Source organism: Macaca thibetana, chromosome 5 (genome assembly GCF_024542745.1).
Source record: "Macaca thibetana thibetana isolate TM-01 chromosome 5, ASM2454274v1, whole genome shotgun sequence".
NCBI lineage: Eukaryota > Metazoa > Chordata > Mammalia > Primates > Cercopithecidae > Macaca > Macaca thibetana.
The window spans coordinates 20,310,860-20,329,065 of record NC_065582.1 but is presented as its reverse complement, the minus strand read 5'-3'; the positions used below and the strand labels follow the sequence as shown (position 1 = coordinate 20,329,065).

General features: G+C 35.5%; 1 protein-coding gene across 6 annotated transcripts in view; it reads left to right on the top strand.

The window, feature by feature from the left end:
• The window catches only part of CLCN3 (chloride voltage-gated channel 3), a 109,446-nt gene that overhangs the window by 44,487 nt on the left and 46,753 nt on the right, over window positions 1-18,206 (top strand). Inside the window, exon 1 of one of the 6 annotated variants that reach the window (XM_050791731.1) lies at window positions 838-2,854. The exons of 3 other annotated variants lie outside the window; for them this stretch is intronic. In XM_050791731.1, the coding sequence (XP_050647688.1) occupies window positions 2,776-2,854 (79 nt within the window). In that variant the 5' untranslated portion in view covers window positions 838-2,775. Of the gene's footprint in view, window positions 1-837; window positions 2,855-3,916; window positions 8,043-18,206 lie in introns of those variants that run through there. 2 more of the 6 variants (XM_050791734.1, XM_050791732.1) reach the window with 2 other exon arrangements.

The window sequence follows — 18,206 nt, the reverse complement described above, 5'->3', positions numbered from 1 at the left end:
TTAAGATTCTTTTAAAGGTCATTATTTTAAAATATGAATAACACCTTAAAATCAAATATCTTGTGTTTCCCATTTCCCCAATTGTAAAAAATTGTATTATTATCTTTTAAGTCTTTTAAAAAAATTCTGTAGGTTTCCCTCTCTACCTTTTTCCTTACTAAATTGCATTTGTCGAAGAAAACAGGTCATTTGTTTCCTAGTTTGGTTTTTTCCTGATTACATTTTTGAACTATAATTTGACATGTTTCTCTGCTCCTGTATTTTCTGTAAGTTGGTAAATCTAAAGGCAAAAAAGTTGTTTAAAATTTATTTTTATTGTTTTTAAAATTTAACTACTTCTAATATTGTAGATTTCTCAAATCATTACTGTTATAAGGGGCTTAAAGGTAGGACTCTTAAAATATTATTGTCATCTATTCTGCCTTCCTGGTTTGTAGATACAGAGACATCCCAGAGAGGTTGTGATTTATCCAGATTTCCACATCAAATTGAGATTACAATCGAGGGTGCGTTAGAAAGTAAAAATAACTTGTCCTTTTGAATTTTGATGCCTTCATGTGTGCTACTTGTGACTTTGGTTCTTTAGAATTCCATCCTGCTCCAGAGCTGTGCCTAGGAATTCTTGAATTTGTCTTCTGCTCTCTCTCTACCTGGGCTCCACCCTGATTGTAATTCAGTTTGTTAATCTGATAATAAAAAATCTCTGTCAAAGTCCTCTTATGTGTCAAAGTCCTCTTTTGTCACACCTTCCAGTCTACCTTATGCTTTTCTAAATTGTGATTGGACTTAACCTGTGTACTGATACTTTTACTTTAAGAAAGTGGCAGCTGTGGACTCCATAATCACAAGAGAAGTGTTTACTTCTGAAGTTTTAAATATTTTTAGATTTATTATTACAGAAGTAATATATTTGTTTAAACAGTGTGGAATTATATAAACACTGAATGTACCCCCCAACCTCTCTCTACCTTATGTCTCAGTGATAACAATTGCTAAGGGCTTGATGTGTCTTACTCTAAACTTAATTCTATACAGATATAATTATATAGATTATATGTTATATATACACACAATTGTTTATCTTACAAAATAATTCAAATATGGCTACAAAACTTTTACATATGAGGCATTGTCAATATTTATTTTACCGGGAGGATTTGACCCTTCAGTGAGTGCTATCATTTTCATTTTTATGATCAAGTTGTAGATCAGGAAAAACAAGTTAAGAGAGTGCCTATAATTACCGGGAAATCTTGTGGATAGATTTTGATTTTTTATGTAAAGACGTATAAGAACATGAATGGTATAAAAACAAAACCCTTTATCAACTCCATGTAATTAAATATTTAGAAAAATTATATGGTGGTAGAACATACAAAAAAAAGAACCACAAACTCCCAAATTTACATTGAGCTAATTTAGTACAGTTAGCCTTTGTCAGAGCTTTCCTTGTTTTAAAAAATTATTGACTCAATGTGCAGGAAGGAGCATAGAAGAAAAAATTGCCAAGAAAATTGGAAAAATACAGAAAATAAAGAAAAAATCACCTACTATCCTATCATAAATTTTAATAGCTAGAATCAGGATAAGATAGAATATTCCTGTGGCAGTAATTCTAGTCTATATTCCTTTCCCGGAACCCTGTCTCCCAAATTCCAGGTGAGATTTTATAAGAAGCTCTGTTTATCTGAGATTTAAAATACAAAAACTTGATTTAACCTGTACAGTTTTTTTAAAAGACCCCAAATAACTAAAATTCATAAAAATTTCTATTAAAGAAACAATTTCTGAATTTTATAACAATTTCTAGAAAAGTTGAGACACATTTTGCTAAAAGTTATTTCAAGAACACAAAACCCTTATGAGGTAAGAAAAATAGGAAGCTAGTAAAGATAGGAAAGTCTTCTGCTTAGTAAACCTTTTTTGCATAGTTTACGCACACACAATAGTAAAGTTACTTAGTATGTTGATAAGTTTTCTTTCTCCTCAAAAGCTACGATGTCTTACTAGCTAGTTCCTTCAAGAAAGGAAACAAGCTGCTGGAGGAGATTGGTGAGTGGGATAAAACACTATTCAACTCTTCATTTATTCGGTTTTTAAATCCTCAATGAAAGGCTGCTGTATATTGTAGACTATTTTTTATTTTTGATAGACTTAGAACCAAGTTTCTTGAGAAACCTTTGGCGTATTGTAGTTTTTTTATGGCTATGACTCACATGACATTACTGTATAAAACTGGTACATTCTCTCGTAAAAGCACACAAACTTACTAGAGTGCTGCTGTCATTTTTTTACATTAGAAATGAAAAAGGGCATTGTCTGCATTCAGAATTTCCTTTTTACATCTCTGTATTACTTTTTCCCCTTTATATTTATCTTAAAACCAAAAGAAATAATGTTTCTATTGTTTTACTGTCGTTACCACTGATGCTACAGAAGCTGTATTGTGAGTGCTTTAAAATTCTCAAACCAGTTTTGTGTGTTATACTTGGAGCTTAGTCATCGTCATACGTAGCAGGACCTGATTAAGAAGGCTGTTCCGCCTCTAAGCCTTGCTAGATTGTAGCCACTAGCAACCAGGCTGCAATAATTTCCCTTTGATGACATCATCCACTGTGGAAGAACCCAGTCGCTTCAGCGAGTCGAACTACAGTTCTAACCTCATCAAACATGGCATCTCCCTTGCTTGCTGCAGCAGGGATGGAAGAAATGCCACTTTCTTTTTAAGCTAGCAAGCTTTTCTTTTTCTTTTTCTTCTTTTTAAAAATTCTAATTATGGATGCTTCTTCCGACCCTTATTTGCCTTATGACGGGGGAGGAGACAGTATTCCCCTGAGGGAATTACATAAAAGAGGTAATACCATCCCCTTGCTGTGAATTCTCTGTTGGTATGTTTTGCATGCGGCTGGGCGGTCCTCTAGCTTAAACTGGTTCTCGTTTGTCCTTTAAATACTGCTGTACGTTGTTTAGTTGCCCTGGGTTGTTAGTAAGGGGAAAATAAAACCTTCTGAATGGTTATGTAGCCATCCCTGATTGTTTTCTCTGTGCAGATTAGTACTGCTTCAGATCACGTCGGGCTCCGACTCCATCTTCTGCATGAAAATCTTCTTTCTAACTCTGAAAATGAATTAATATGCTTTTACAGCCAACTAAAGTCGTGTTGGTTGGCACCTAAAAAGTAATATTTTTCTTCCTTCAGAAAATTTACATTTCCTTTAATTTACCCAGAGAAATCAGGTGACTATGTACCATTATATTTCAGCTGCTGCCAATTACCATGTAGATTTTACACCACAAAGTAAATTTATAGCAAAAGCTTTACCTACATTTTAGAACATTTTAAAATGACAATAGAGATGAATAATTTCTATATTAATACTTTTTATTTAATAGGTATTTTGGCTGAGTAACATACTACATTGTCTTCCACAGGTATCTTCTGAAATTTGATAGGATAAAACACGTTTAGGGTACTTTACTAAATGTCAGAAAAAAATAATAGTTATTGGTTTGTGAAAAGCAGAAGAGCACCCAGCAAGCCTGTAAATCTTTTGGCAGTCACTTCCTTAGTCTCCTTAAAATTAATTGCATGTTAATTACTGCCCTTTTTTTCGTTTTTGTTAAATTGCATATTCTAAAAACAGACTGGTTGACATTTGTTGTCCTAGAAAAAAAATTGAACTTCAAGAAAAATCTCTTAGCTTATGTGACTTCATTTTTGAGCCACATTAGTTTGAATTACTGCATGATATTATAAACTCAGCTTATGATTTAACCCAAACTTTTATTTGTAAGTATATAAGGAAGTAATAATGTTTTTCTAATATAATTAGTCTGCTTTATTTAAAATATACTTTGTGTTCTGATAACACTTTTTTTTTAGTATTAAGTTCCACTATAATTTAAACATAATGTATTCAACAAATGTCTATTGGTTACACTGTGTTTGCTAGACACTATTTTAGGGTCTGAACAGTTGTAACATTATTTATCTTGTAGTATTCTGTAGTTAGTAAAAACTTGCTTTTTGCATTTTGAGAAAAGCTGTGTAAGGATCATGTTACATATATTGTGCTTTCTCTTACAGAGTTGCCTTCCTAATAAAATTTCAATATATGGATATATGTATATGTTAGAACATTTGGAAGAAATATCTAAAAGCATAAAGAAGAAAATAATTTCTCATAATCATACCACCCAGAGTTTTTTATTTTTTTATTCTTAATATTGCGATCTTAAGTTCTTCTATTTCCTATGTTCTCATTATCAGTTTTCTGGTAAGGATTTCTTTAAACAGGAAGCAACGTGAATGAATAGTGACTGTTCAAATGTCACATTATTTGCTAATCAGTAATTAAACTGTAAAACAAGACAGGCTATATTTTCCTCATGCTATTAGAACATTTGTTTGTTAATGATGATAGAATACCTGGGCTTCAGAAATTTAAATTCCTTTTGTGAAGCTTAATAGTCTTTGACAGAACTTACTTATGGACTGTCTCAGTATAAAATATAAAAATAATAAGAAATAAATCAAAACTTATGTGAGCGTAGGCATGGTTACTGATATTACCAAAACATAAGCTTTTTATTTCTATTATGCTTTCATAAATAATCCTTTAAGAATCTTGCTTCGGATCTAAATCAGTCCCACTCTTGGCAGCTCAATTAGGTTCTTTATCCCTTGATGAGACTTAATCTATTAATATAAGCCATTGTTATTGAAAGTAACATTGTGTATGTGTAGTTGAGATAAGTGAGTTATTAGGCTTGCATGTCTGCACTGTATTACCTCAAACATACTGTAGTATCCTAGTGTCTATGCGTAAGATGTTATTTGTTTTCCATAATTTATGACCCATTGTAGCCATGGGTCAATACAATGGAATTGATGGAGACAGGCAGCTAACAGATCGAAAACACTGAATCAGCTTCCCTGTGAGGAAGAACAAAACTATATAATGATTAAAATTGATCTTCAGGCTGATAGTGAAGAGGCAGATAAAATATAAAATTGTGAAGGATATCAATAAAGTAAACATGAATCTGTTTAGTAAATCCCTGCGTGGTATAGCCAGGGATTACCTTTGTTGGGCAAATTGAATTTAATACTACTTTTCAAGGTGAGATGGTAAATGGTGAAGCTTCCTACTTAAGTAAATAACGTCAAGTCTAGAAGTATAAGTAGATTCAAAATAGAATTAGTTTAATGTACTATTGATAGATTAGAAATTAAGATGACATTTTAGAAATAGCCATCTTTAGGGGTATATTTCCTATATAGAAACAATCAAGCTCTCTCAAAATGTCTCTTCCTTTTTTATCAGGAAGAAATGCTTGGCTTATTTGGACTGTTAGTTTTACACTTTTTCTTCTTGATTTGTTCAAGATGTTTAAGTATTTTGGAGGTCAAATTTCTTTCTTCTACCAACCCTTTATAATGGTTTTGATCTTTTGGGCCTGAGCCTCCATTTACTCCATGAGGGCCTGTAACAATTATTTAAATATTTAATTTATTAATAATAGTTAATATTTATTAGAATTTCCTGTTAGCTGGATACTATTCTAAGTGGGGTTCTTTTTTTTTTTTCTTAAGAGAGAGGTATCACTCTTTCACCCAGGCTGGAGTGCAGTGGAGTGATTATAGCAAACTGCAGCCTTGAACTACTGGGCTTAGATCCTCCTGTCTCACCCTCCTTGGTACCTGGAACTGCAGGCATGCAATACCATGCCTGGCTAATTTAAAAAACAAATTTTTTTTTTTTTTTTTTTTTTTAGAGAGAGTCTCACTATGTTGTCCAGGCTGGTCTCCAACTCCTGGGCTCAAGTGACCCTCCTGCCTTGGCCTCCTAAGTAGCTGAGATTACAGGTGCGAGCCACTGTGCCTGACTTGTTCTAAGTGCTTTATGTATATGAAATCATTTAAATCCTCATCACAAGTTTATGAAGTAGGTACTGTTATAATCCCCATTTTCTAGTTGACAGGACTGAGGTAAGGAATTGTTAAGGAAAAGTCAGAATTCCATCCAGATATTTGGCTCGTACTCTAATCATGAGGCTAAACTGCTTCTCACTACACGTATCTTCATAGTAACTTATGTTTTAAGTCTGGTAGAGGCATAAGAAAAACAAACATAATCCCGAGGAAGTTAGTAAATTTCTAGTGAATGATAGAAATGCAGAAATCTCTTCTTCCGCTAAAGTCCCAAAGAACATTGGGAAGAAGAGATGAGTCTCCTTTTGACAAGTGTTATCAAAGTAGACTGTTCTCACATACACAAGGGAACTCAAGTTCTTTTGGTCATTCCTGGTGGATATGATAAAATGAGTAAATGCTATGACAGGAGGAAATGCCTAGTATGTTGCTCTTGGATTAGTTTTGGTACAACAAAGGCAGTTTTGTTGTGAGTCACTGGAGAGGGTAGTGTAGAAAGGTGGAAGTTAGAAGAATGGCAGATCCTACAGGACTAACCACAAAAAGTGTAGCTTTGCCATTGAAATAGAAGTTTGGAATCTTATTTTTTCAAGTTTCTCCCTGAAATTATTTCTTGACATTATTAGCTCAGCAATGTATCTAAATAAAGCTTTTTTGGGTTTCTATTATAATAGAGGTTTGTTCCTTTTTCTTCCCTCTGAAAAGTATCATTTTTTGCACATTATTTGAAAATCCAGGTGTTATATGATGTTCTTATTGCCAGAGGGACATTCTGTAGGCTCTTTGTAAAATGATTTTAGGATTCAGATACTTACTATATTTTTATTGGCCCTAATACTTTATCCAACTGGAAAATTAAACCTCTTCTTAAAAAATTAATCCATCTAAGTGTCTGTAAATTAAAGGAACACCTAAAGATTGTTTATTTGGTGTCAAAAACTCCTTGTTTCTACAACAGCAGTATAAAACAAAGCCTGTTTTTAAATGTGCTTTTCCCACAGTATCTGAATTTCAAATCTTCAATAAAATGTGGCTCATATTACTACCTCTAGCTTGATTTTCTAAAAATAGCTAACACTTAAGTATGGTTAATTTTATGCCATCTCATGGCTTGTCAGAAATGCTTTGTATCAAGATTTCAAAGTGTGAACAGATTTCCTGCCGCATTGATTAAGTTTGTAATTTTGGCTGTTTTCCCAGCGTCGAGGTTTCTGCTTTGTGTTTATGCAGGAGACTGGTAGCTTAAATTGTACTTGAAGGTTTTGTTTCGTGTTTTTAAATTAACATATGTTTAATTTCTAGTTTCTTTGTAGCCCTTTGCAACTTTAATGAGGTCATAAAGTGGATTTATTCTGATTTCTCTAATAAATTTTATATATCTTTTTATTCATGTATTATACAGCTCATCATATATGCAGGCATAATAATTAAATATGGAACCTGTTTCCAGTTACACAGATGTCTTAATGTCCACCTTATCATCTCTAACTAAGGATGTGGCTTTTTAATTTGAGGTGGCAACAGAACAGAAAAGAAAACAGTAAATTGAGTAATGGGCTTAGTATTGCTGCTGCCTGGTTGTGTATCTTTGGAAAAATTCTTTGGGATTTGGCATTAACTTGCAAGTCTTTGCAGTTTAGACAGTTAAATATGATTGAATGACTGAACAAATTTTAATAGCATATGCTTCTTTTATGCTATTCATTTACCCAGTAGACATTTAATTGACCACCTGCTAAATATGAGGCACTATTCTTGCTGTTACCTTTTTAATCTTTGATTTGGAGTCTGCTAACATTCTGGAACTTCCACTATCAACTTATAACGTTTACTTTCCCCTCCCTTACCAGGAAGGCCATTTCTTATCAGTACGGTCGCAGAGAGAGGGAAAAAAGAAACATATGGGGCTAGACTTCCTGCTCTTAACATACAGAAGCAAATAGGTTGTGAAGGAATACATGGTATTTTGGATTCCTACCTTCTTCCTTCCGTAATTTTTTTTTAAAAGGTTCATATGTTTTGTCTGTGTCTTATGTAACAGTAATCTGCATTATGAACTTAAATGACAAGGATCACCATTTCACATCTTTGGAGATTGATCACAGAGGTAATAAGGAACTCTTATTAAATAACTATATGCATTATTTTTCATGTAAAACCATTATTTGGATAAACCCCTTTGAGAAAAGACTTAGGCTCCTACCAGTGTCGCTGTGATATTTACTAATAAGCTCAGTTTGAGGTGCAGCAATTAAGGTTTTTTGTTTTGTTTTGTTTTTTGTTTTTTTAAAGGGCAGTTCAGCAAATATATGTGGAAAGCTTGTGGGTAAAATCATATTTGTATTTATGGGAAAGCAGACAATTTTATTAATGCCTATATTTTTCTAGTTCAGTGTTTGTCAAACTTCAAGTTTTAACATGTTGATCATGAAACCAGTTGAATTGTGACCAGTATTTTAAAAGGAAAGATTAAAAAAACAAAGTAAAATATCAGTATATACCAACTAATAAGAGTAAGCATTGTTTACTAAACTTTGGTTTTATTTAAGTACATATCTATATACTATGTCAGTAAGAAACATATCTCAACTTTTTTTTGGAAAAACATTTCAAAAGCTAAAAAATAGTTTGAAAACCTGTTTGTAAGTACACCTGAGGTAAAGGTACACTTCCTGTGGCATAAGATGTCGGGAACAACTGAGGGTGAGAATGGGGATGCACTATTATCATAAACTTCTGCTAAAGCATAAGGATGTGAGTGCTGGGAGCAAAGCCGTGCTCACCACTTCTGCAGTTTTCTATTGCAGCATTTTAAATAATATAGGAAAAAGTGGACTGCAACCAAAGCAAAGAGGGATAGTGATGGTGAAGAGTAGGATTGTATTTATTGTCCAAAGGCTAAGTGCATATACATATGTGTTTGGGAGAAGGCATCACGTAATAGTTCTTAACCTACTCTGAGAGAAGGTTGTCCACATTTCTTAAAGTATACATGTAAACCAACAGTGAAATTATTTTAGTGACTTGAGAATCAAAGTGCTAGAGTTTGAATCCCTGTTCTCCTACTTGCTAGCTGTGTGACCTTGGGCCTGTTTAACTCTCAGCACCTTGTTTTCCAAATGTATAAAGTGGAGATAGTAGTACCTGTCTCATGTTGTTATGAGTATTATATGAACTAATATATGTAATGTCCTGAGAACAATGTCTGGCACACATTAAGTTACTCAATTAAAATTAGCTATTCTTACTGCTATTATTAGACATGAGCTAGATAACAGTGACCTCTGCATGGGAAAGATTATTTTAATTCTGATGTAGTTCAGTTTATCTGTTTTTTTCTTTTGTCTCTTGTGCATTGGTGTCATATCTAAAAAACCACTGCCTAACTCGAGATCACAAAAATTTACTCCTGTATTTTATAGTTTTAGCTCTTTAGATCTAGGATCAATTTTTAGTTAATTTTTATATATGGTATAAGGGAGGGGTACAATTTCATTGTTTTGCATGTGAATAGCCAGTTGTCCCAGCATCATTTATTCAAAAGACTATTCTTTCCTCACTAGAAAAAAATATTTCTTTTTTTTTGAGACGGAGTCTTGCCCTGTCTCCCAGGCTGGAGTGCGGTGGCGCGATCTTGCCTCACTGCAAGCTCGGCCTCCAAGGTTCACGCCATTCTCCTGCCACAGCCTCCTGAGTAGAAAAAATATTTCTTTAAAGAATAATGAATACTTTTTTTTTCTTTTTAACCAGTCACTCAATTGGAAAAAGAATAATGAATAATTTTAAATAATTTTCCTACAGGTAAATTTAAGTCTTTTTGTTTAGATTACATATTAAGAAATAATGGATTTATATTTCCATAGGTGTGCTTGATCTTTATAAAGTTCCCTGTCTCTGAAAAAAAATAAAATAAGGCAAAACAATCTTCTTAATAGAGTTATTTTTGCAAGAAGGTTGCAAGCCAGTTTTAGTTCATCAATTGAATAATTTTTCCTGCTTGCTGGAAGTATTTCAGTATTGGTAATGTCTGAACTATGAAATTCATGAATCATGCATTTTAAGAATTTGTTTCTGTGTCCGTACCAGGCATAATGAATTAAGTTATCTGTTAAAAAAAATTGATTTTTGCTCAATATACAGTTCTAGAAGAACTTATTGTCCAAATTTTTAAGACTTTTTTTTCATTTTGAGATGGATCTCACTCTGTTGCCCAGGTTGGAGTGCAGTGGCACAACCTCTGCTCACTGCAACCTCCACCTCCCGGGTTCAAGTGATTCTCCTTTCTCAGCCTCCTAAGTAGCTGGGACTACAGGTGTATGCCACTATGCCCGGCTAATTTTTGTATTTTTAGTAGAGATGGGGTTTTACCATATTGGCCAGGCTGCTCTTGAACTCCTGACCTCGTGATCCACCCGCCTCAGCCTCCCAAAGTTCTGAGATTACAGGCATGAGCCACTGCGCCCAGCCAGATTTTTGTTTTGTTTTGCTTTTTTTGGCTTTCTTTGTCATATTGTTAGTCTTTTGGTTAAGCAGTATTATAACTTAGTCATATGAGTAATATAATGCAACATGCTGAAGTGTGTGTGTGCAGGGGTTGGTTTTGGTTTGTTGTTTAAATAGATATGAGATCTCACTATGTTTCCCAGGCTGCCTTGAACTCCTGGGCTCAAACAACACAGCCTCCTGCCACAGCATCCTGATTAGCTGGGACTACAGGTGTGTACCACTGCACCTGGCTTTTCTGATGAAATTTTAAATACTCAAATATTTCAGCAGAAATAATGGCTTGTGTTTATTGTTTTTCTACTATTTGTCAAGTGTAGTATTAAATGTTTTACGTAATGTATCTCCAGTCCACATATCATACTCTAGTAGAAGTGGGTAACAAAACCAAGGTACTCAAAGAGGTTAATAAGTAACTTGTGCTAGATCACAGAACTAATGGGAGGCAGAGCTGGAATTTGACTCTAGGTCTTTCTGACCTCAAAGTGCAGTAAAGTCATGGAATTTCTCTACTAGGCCACCTGGAAGAAAAGTGATCTTTTTTTCCAGTCTTTTTTGTTACTGTTTTTCAGCCAGGAGATAGTAGAGTTGGGTAGTAGAATAGTAGTCACTGGCATCTGGTAGTCAGCCCTCCAAAAAAGTTTTTTATTTTATTTTTTTGTCGTAAACTTGGAAGCTACTAAATTTCAGGTCATACTTTCTTATCATCTAAGAGCTGGATATTTAGGTAACAGGAACTATGGAATTATCCTATGTCCTCTTGAAGGTTCAGCTATTAAAATTAATTGGTTCTGATCACCACTGTGCCAAGATTAACATTTCTAGGAGCCACAGTTTGATTGATCTAACTTGGATCTGTGCGTTTTCTTTAGCTGGGGAGGAGAAGGTACCTTGATTGATACCTTCACCAGGACTGCATGCAGTGAGGGACAGAAGTTTCCTTAAAATAATTGGGTTCTGTTATGGAAAGAAGGGGAAGGAGATACCAAGTGGGCAAAACAATCAGGTTCCATTACATAAATAATAACCCTAAGGTGAGGATAATAAATGGATAATATGATTATTTTAAGTTTGGAAATATACCTGGTTATTAGTATTGAATATCTGGTAGTGGGGTCGGAGAAAAAGTCGAGAATAAGAAAACACTTAAAATCATAAAAATTAATTGGAAAAGAGGATGGCTGAGCAGATACATATGTGTTGGATAATGTTCATAATGTTAAACCAACACGAAGATTTGTTTAAATTGTAGTATGTAGCCAGGTGTGGTGGTGCTTGCCTGCAGTCCCAACTACGTGGGAGGCAGAGGCAGGATGATTGCTTGAGCCCAGGTTTGAGGCTGTAGTGAGCTATGATTCCACCACTGCTTTCCAACCTAGGTGGCAGAGCAAGACCCCATCTGGAAAAAAATAAAGTGGATAAATTATAGTATGTTATGACAAATACAGTTATCTGAAGTCACTGAAAATATGCGTGTACTTTTAATGATGTGAAATAATTTTTAGGAGGTATGAATGAAAAAAATCAACTTTTGTGTGTGGCTAGTGTGATCTTACCTATATCTCACTTACAGAAAATGTAAAAGGCTCAAACCAGTCACCACTTTAACAGTTCTAACTCTCTTGTTTACTTGATTCCCTTTTTTCTCCTCCCCAGCAATCCTCATGTAGTTAGGTAAAGTTGGTTCTTCATCTGGCTTATTGCAGAAACCCTAAGCCTGTTTACTTAAAGCTTTTTGAAACCCAGAGACCCATCTTTTGAATTCAAAAGTTTTGACTATTAAGAATTAGTCTTTTTGTATGTTTTTTGGCCGCATAAATGTCTCCTTTTGAGAAGTGTCTGTTCATATACTTTGCCCACATTTTGATGGGGTCGTTTGATTTCTTTCTTGTACATTTGTTTAAGTTCCTTGTAGATTCTGGATATTAGACCTTTGTCAGATGGATAGATTGCAAAAATTTTCTCCCATTCTGTAGGTTGCCTTTTCACTCTGATGATAGTTTCTTTTGCTGTGCAGAAGCTCTTTCGTTTAATTAGATCCCATTTGTCAATTTTGGCTTTTGTCACCATTGCTTTTGGTGTTTTAGTCATGAAGTCTTTGCCAATGCCTATATCCTGAATGGTATTGCCTAGGTTTTCATGCTTTTGGGTTTTACATTTAAGCCTTAAATCCATCTTGAGTTAATTTTTCTATAAGGTGTAAGGAAGGGGTCCAGTTCCAATTTTCTGCATTTGGCTAGCCAGTTTTCCCAGCACCATTTATTAAATAGGGATTCCTTTGCCATTGCTTGTTTTTGTCAAGTTTGTTGAAGATCAGTTGATAGTAGATGTGTGGTGTTATTTCTGAGGTCTTTGTTCTGTTCCGTTGGTCTATATATGTGTTTTGTTACCAGTACTGTGCTGTTTTGGTTACTGTAGCCTTGTAGTATAGTTTGAAGTCAGGTAGCATGATGCCTCCAGCTTTGTTAATTTTGCTTAGGATTCTATTGGTTATACGGGCTCTTTTTTGGTTCCATATGAAATTTAAAGTAGGTTTTTCTGATTTTGCAAAGAAAGTCAATGGTAGCTTGATGGAAATAGCATTGAATCTGTAAATTACTTTGGGCAGTATGGCCATTTTCATGATATTGATTCTTCCTATCCATGAGCATGGAATGTTTTTCCATTTGTTTGTGTCCTTTCTTATTTCCTTGGGCAGTGGTTTGTAGTTCTCCTTGAAGAGGTCCTTCACATCCCTTGTAAGTTGTATTCATCATCACTGATCATTAGAGAAATGAAAATCAAAACCACAATGAGATATCATCTCATGCAAGTCGGAATGGTGATTATTATAAAAAGTCAAAAAACAATAGATGTGGGTAAGGCTGTGGAGAAATAGGAACGCTTTCACATTGTTGGTGGGAGTGTAAATTATTTCAACCATTGTGGAAGACAGTGTGGCAATTCCTCAAGGATCTAGGACCAGAAATGCCATTTGACCCAGTAGTCCCATTACTGAGTACCCAAAGGATTATAAATCATTTTGCTATAGACACATGCACACGTATGTTTATTATAGCACTATTTACAATAGCAAAGATTTCAAACCAACCCAAATGTCCATCAATGGTAGACTGGATAAAGAAAATGTGGCACATATATACTGTGGAATACTATGCAGCCATAAAAAAGAATGAGATCATGTCCTTTGTAGGGACATGGATAAAGCTGGAAGCCATTGTTCTCAGCAAACTAACACAGAAATAGAAAACCAAGCACTGCATGTTCTCACTGGGAGGGGAACATCACACAGGGAGGCCTATCGGGGGGTGGGGGACAAGGGGAGAGAGAGCATTAGGACAATACCTAATGCATTCGGGGTTTAAAACCTAGGTGATGGGTTGGTAAATGCAGCAAACCACCATGGCACATGTGTACCTGTGTAACAGACCTGCACATTCTGAACATGTATCCCAGAACTTAAATTTAAAAAAAAAAAAAAAGAATTTTTCTCCTCTTTGGGTTTCAGAAGCCTACATTTGAAACTGGGATACCATAATATTGAATCATGTTCTCCATGCTCTGCTGTGTATTTCTTTTCCTATGGCAATGGATGTCTCTGACTGAATTGGTGCGGGGAAGGTGTGTGGAGGGGTCAAGAAAATAGCGTGGAATAAGGAAACTTGCTTAGTCTTTCCTAGAGGTATTCCACTACAGCTCCACTACGGTCTTCACAGGTAAGTGAGAACTGTATATGCTTTGAGAAATGGGAGGTCCAAGGCAAATCCTGTCATTTTAGGTTAGTGACATCTAACTGTGGCCCGGCACAGTGGCTCACGCCTGTAATCCCAGCACTTTGGGAGGCCGAGGCAGGCAGATCACGAGGTCAGGAGATTAAGACCATCCTGGCTAACACGGTGAAACCCCATCTCTAGTAAAAATTAAAAAAAATTAGCCGGGCGTGATGGTGGGCGCCTGTAGTCCCAGCTACTCAGGAGGCTGAGGCAGGAGAATGGCGTGAACCCAGGACATGGAACTTGCAGTGAGCCGAGATCGCGCCACTGCACTCCAGCCTGGGCGACAGAGCGAGACTCCAACTCAAAAAATATATATAAATAAAATAAAATAAAATAAAATAAAATCTAACTGTAAGAAGAGCTTTTACTGAGGAGAGAAAGAAAGGCATAATCAAGGAAGCTGCAGTCTCACTACTACCTTTATTTCATCCTAAGGACCTCTTTGTCTTCTAGAGTTTCCTCCAGATATCAGTTTTACAAAAGCCATATTTTTCCTAATTAACTTTCCTAATTTTATATATATGTGTGTGTATATATTTTTTTATGTGTGTGTATATATATTTATATATATTTTTATGTGTGTGTGTATATATTTTTTTGAGGCTGTATATATATTTTTATATGTATGCGTATATGTATTTATATTTTTTTATGTGTGTGTGTGTGTGTGTGTGTATATATATATATATATTTTTTTTTTTTTTTTTTTTTTTTTTTGAGGCAGGGTTTCACTCTGTTGCCCAGGCTGGAGTGCAATGGTGTGATCTTGGCTCACTGCAGCATCTGCCTTCAAGGCTCCAGCCGTCTTCCCACCTCGGCCTTCTGAGGAGCTGGGACTACAGACGTGCACCACCACACCCAGCTAATTTTTGTATTTTTAATGGAGTCGTGGTTTCACCATGTTAGCCAGATTAGTCTCAAACTCCTGGCCTCAAGTGAGCCGCCTGCCTCAGCCTCCCAAAGTGCTGGGATTACAGGTGTGAGCCACCATGCCCAGCCTTTGAAATACTATTTTAGGAAAAAAGAAGGAGGTGTACTTTATGTAGAAGAGAACTTTATGCTGTGACGGTACCTAAAAGATACATCCTTTATTCATGTGTAAGATGAAATTGAGAGGTAAAATTGGATATAGCATTTTTAACATACATAATTTTTTGTACTTATCTCATTTTAGCCTGTATAAGTTATATCTTTTTGGTTTTGTTTTGTTTTGTTTTGTTTTGTTTTTGAGACAGAGTCTTGCTCTGTTGCCCAGGCTAGAATGCAGTGGTGCAATCTCGGCTAACTGCAACCTTCGTCTCCCAGATTGAAGCGATTCTCCTGCCTCAGCCTCCTGAATAGCTGGAATTACAGGCGCATTCCACCACGCCCAGCTCATTTTTGTATTTGTAGTGGAGACGGGGTTTCACCATCTTGGCCAGGCTGGTCTTGAACTCCTGACCTTGTGATCCACCCACCTCGGCCTCCCAAAGTGCTGGGATTACAAGCGTGAGCCACTGCGCCCAGCTGTAAGTTATATCTTACACAAATCTAGGTTTCAGACAATTATATGCAAAGAAACAGTGCAATAGGATTATTTTAAAGCCAGTGTTATTGTTAGAAAACATAATACCTTTAAAATTTCTTTTCACATTAGAAATACAGTGACTTCTCCCCAGTTTAGGATAGAAATTTTCCTTTTCCTCCCCTTCTTTATACTATTCAGGTTTCCATGTTTGACAGAACAAATTATAAAATTTATAAGAGAAATTTTTTATAAGAGAAATATTTGAAATGTCACATACTAAAGTAAATGTTTGGATGTTTGAAAATTTTCTGTTTCAGAGATTTTGAATTGGTGAATCGTTCTGTAAATTAAGATGTTAAGAGTAGTTTCCACAGAGTAATTATTTGAAAGTCACTGAAAGCAAGACACATGTCTGATGTAAATGTGTATTGCACTACTGTACCTTTTTATAGCTCATAAAAGTGAGAACAGCAGTCTGTACTTTTCCACTTCGTCATTCATAAGTCTATTGGAGAAATGTATATTTTGTTTGCTTATTATCTTCATGCTGCAAATAGCCTGGAAATTCTTTAAGTGGGGCTAGCGATGTATTATCGATACATGTTAAGTGGTATAGAAATTTCACTTTTTGTTTTTTGCACAAAGAGAATAAGATCAGTAGTCCATGTTTCTTCAGCTCTACCCAGAGAAGGGCAATGTAGGAGGGAAAACGAAGTTTGCAAAATATTTCATGGTAGGCTTTTTCTTAAAGTGACTTCAGACTTACAGAAGTTTAAAAATAGTGCAAAGAATCCCATATACCTGTCACCCCAGTTCCTGAAATGTTAATATTTTACCACATTTGTTCATTATGTCTCTATTCTCCAAGTACTGTATATGTCATTATATGTAATAAGTAGCATTTTATATAGACACAGGGCATGTATGCACTATATGTTTTTTTCTGAGCCATGTAAAGAGTAAAATGCAGATGTAACATGCTTTTATTCCTAAATACTTCAGTGTGTATTCCCTCAAGAAAGGGCATTTTCTTCTGTATAGCTACCGTACACTTCTACACTTTTCAAAATCAGAACATTTACGCTGATACCATAGTATGACATGATCTGCAGACCATTTTCCAGTATGCCAGTTGCCCCACTGTGTCCTTTAGTACAAAAGAAAAAAGGTTTTTTTCCTGGTCTAGGAGCTAATCCTGAAGCACATGTTACATTTAGTTGTTTTAATCTAGAACAGTTCCTCAGTTCTTTATCTTTCATAATCTTGACATTTTTGCAGAGTACACTCCATATATTTTGCAGAATTTCCCTTAGTTTGGGTGTATCTGGTTTTTCCTTGTAAGATTCATTTTATGCATTTTTGGTCAGAATACCACAGAAGTACTGTACATCTTACCAGAAAGCCATAAGTGGCTTTTGATTCTTCCCTGCAAATGCATTTTCTAAATTATCAGTTTTAATATTATGTGGAAAGCAGAGTCAGAGATTCTCACATATGTCAAGATATTATAAGTGTTCCTTATATATTTATTCTCCAATTGCTTTTTCTCAAGAAAATGTGCGGCCTTTCAGGTAGCTTTTACAAAGTGGAAGTCACTGCATCAAATTAGGATGAGGGGGCAGGGAAGAGCTTTATTAAAGCTTTAAGTTTAAGCTTTTGAGTATGTGTTGTATATAAATGAACATGGGCATCATGATGCAGGGATTGGGCCTTTAAACCTTTGGCCAAGAATGGTATCAATTATTATTATATATTTTTTTGGAGTACTTCTGCTAAAACACTCAAATCAGTGCGCCACTCTCCTTTTAGGAGTTTTACACCTTTCCAAGGTACACTTTTTTTTTTTTTTGAGACAGAGTTTTGTTCTGTCGCCCAGGCTGGAGTGCGTTGGTGCAATCACAGCTCACTTCAGCGTCTACTTCCCAGGCTCCAGCAGTCCTCGCAGTTCAGCCTCCTGAGTAGCTGGGATTACAGGTGCACACCACCATGCCCAGCTAGTTATTGTAGAGATGGTGTTTTACCATGTTGCCGAGGCTGGTCTCCAACTCCTGAACTCAATCTATCCATCCTTCTTAGCCTACCAAAGTGCTGGGATTACAGGCGTGGGCCACCACTCCGGGCTTCCAATCCAGGCATTTAAAGTAATATATAGGGAGATAAGCGAGAACCCTGTTGGACCTGGTAGAAGCAAACAAACATTTATTAGTACTATTACATTGTTTAAAATATTACCCCCTTCTATATTCATGTCTGTTCTTACTGCCTCTTAGAATTATCAAAAAAACCTACTCTATAGTTTATTTGTCTTATATCTCAGCGGTAATAAAATTAGTTAATAGTATTGGCATCGTGGTTCTTTGTGCATTCCTCCCTTATCCCACCCCCAAATTGATTTCAAATGATCTCTTGCTCTAGTCTGAGAATGTTTATAGTGATTACGAAAAGTTCAGATTCTGGCTTTAACATCTATAATTGTTTATTTATC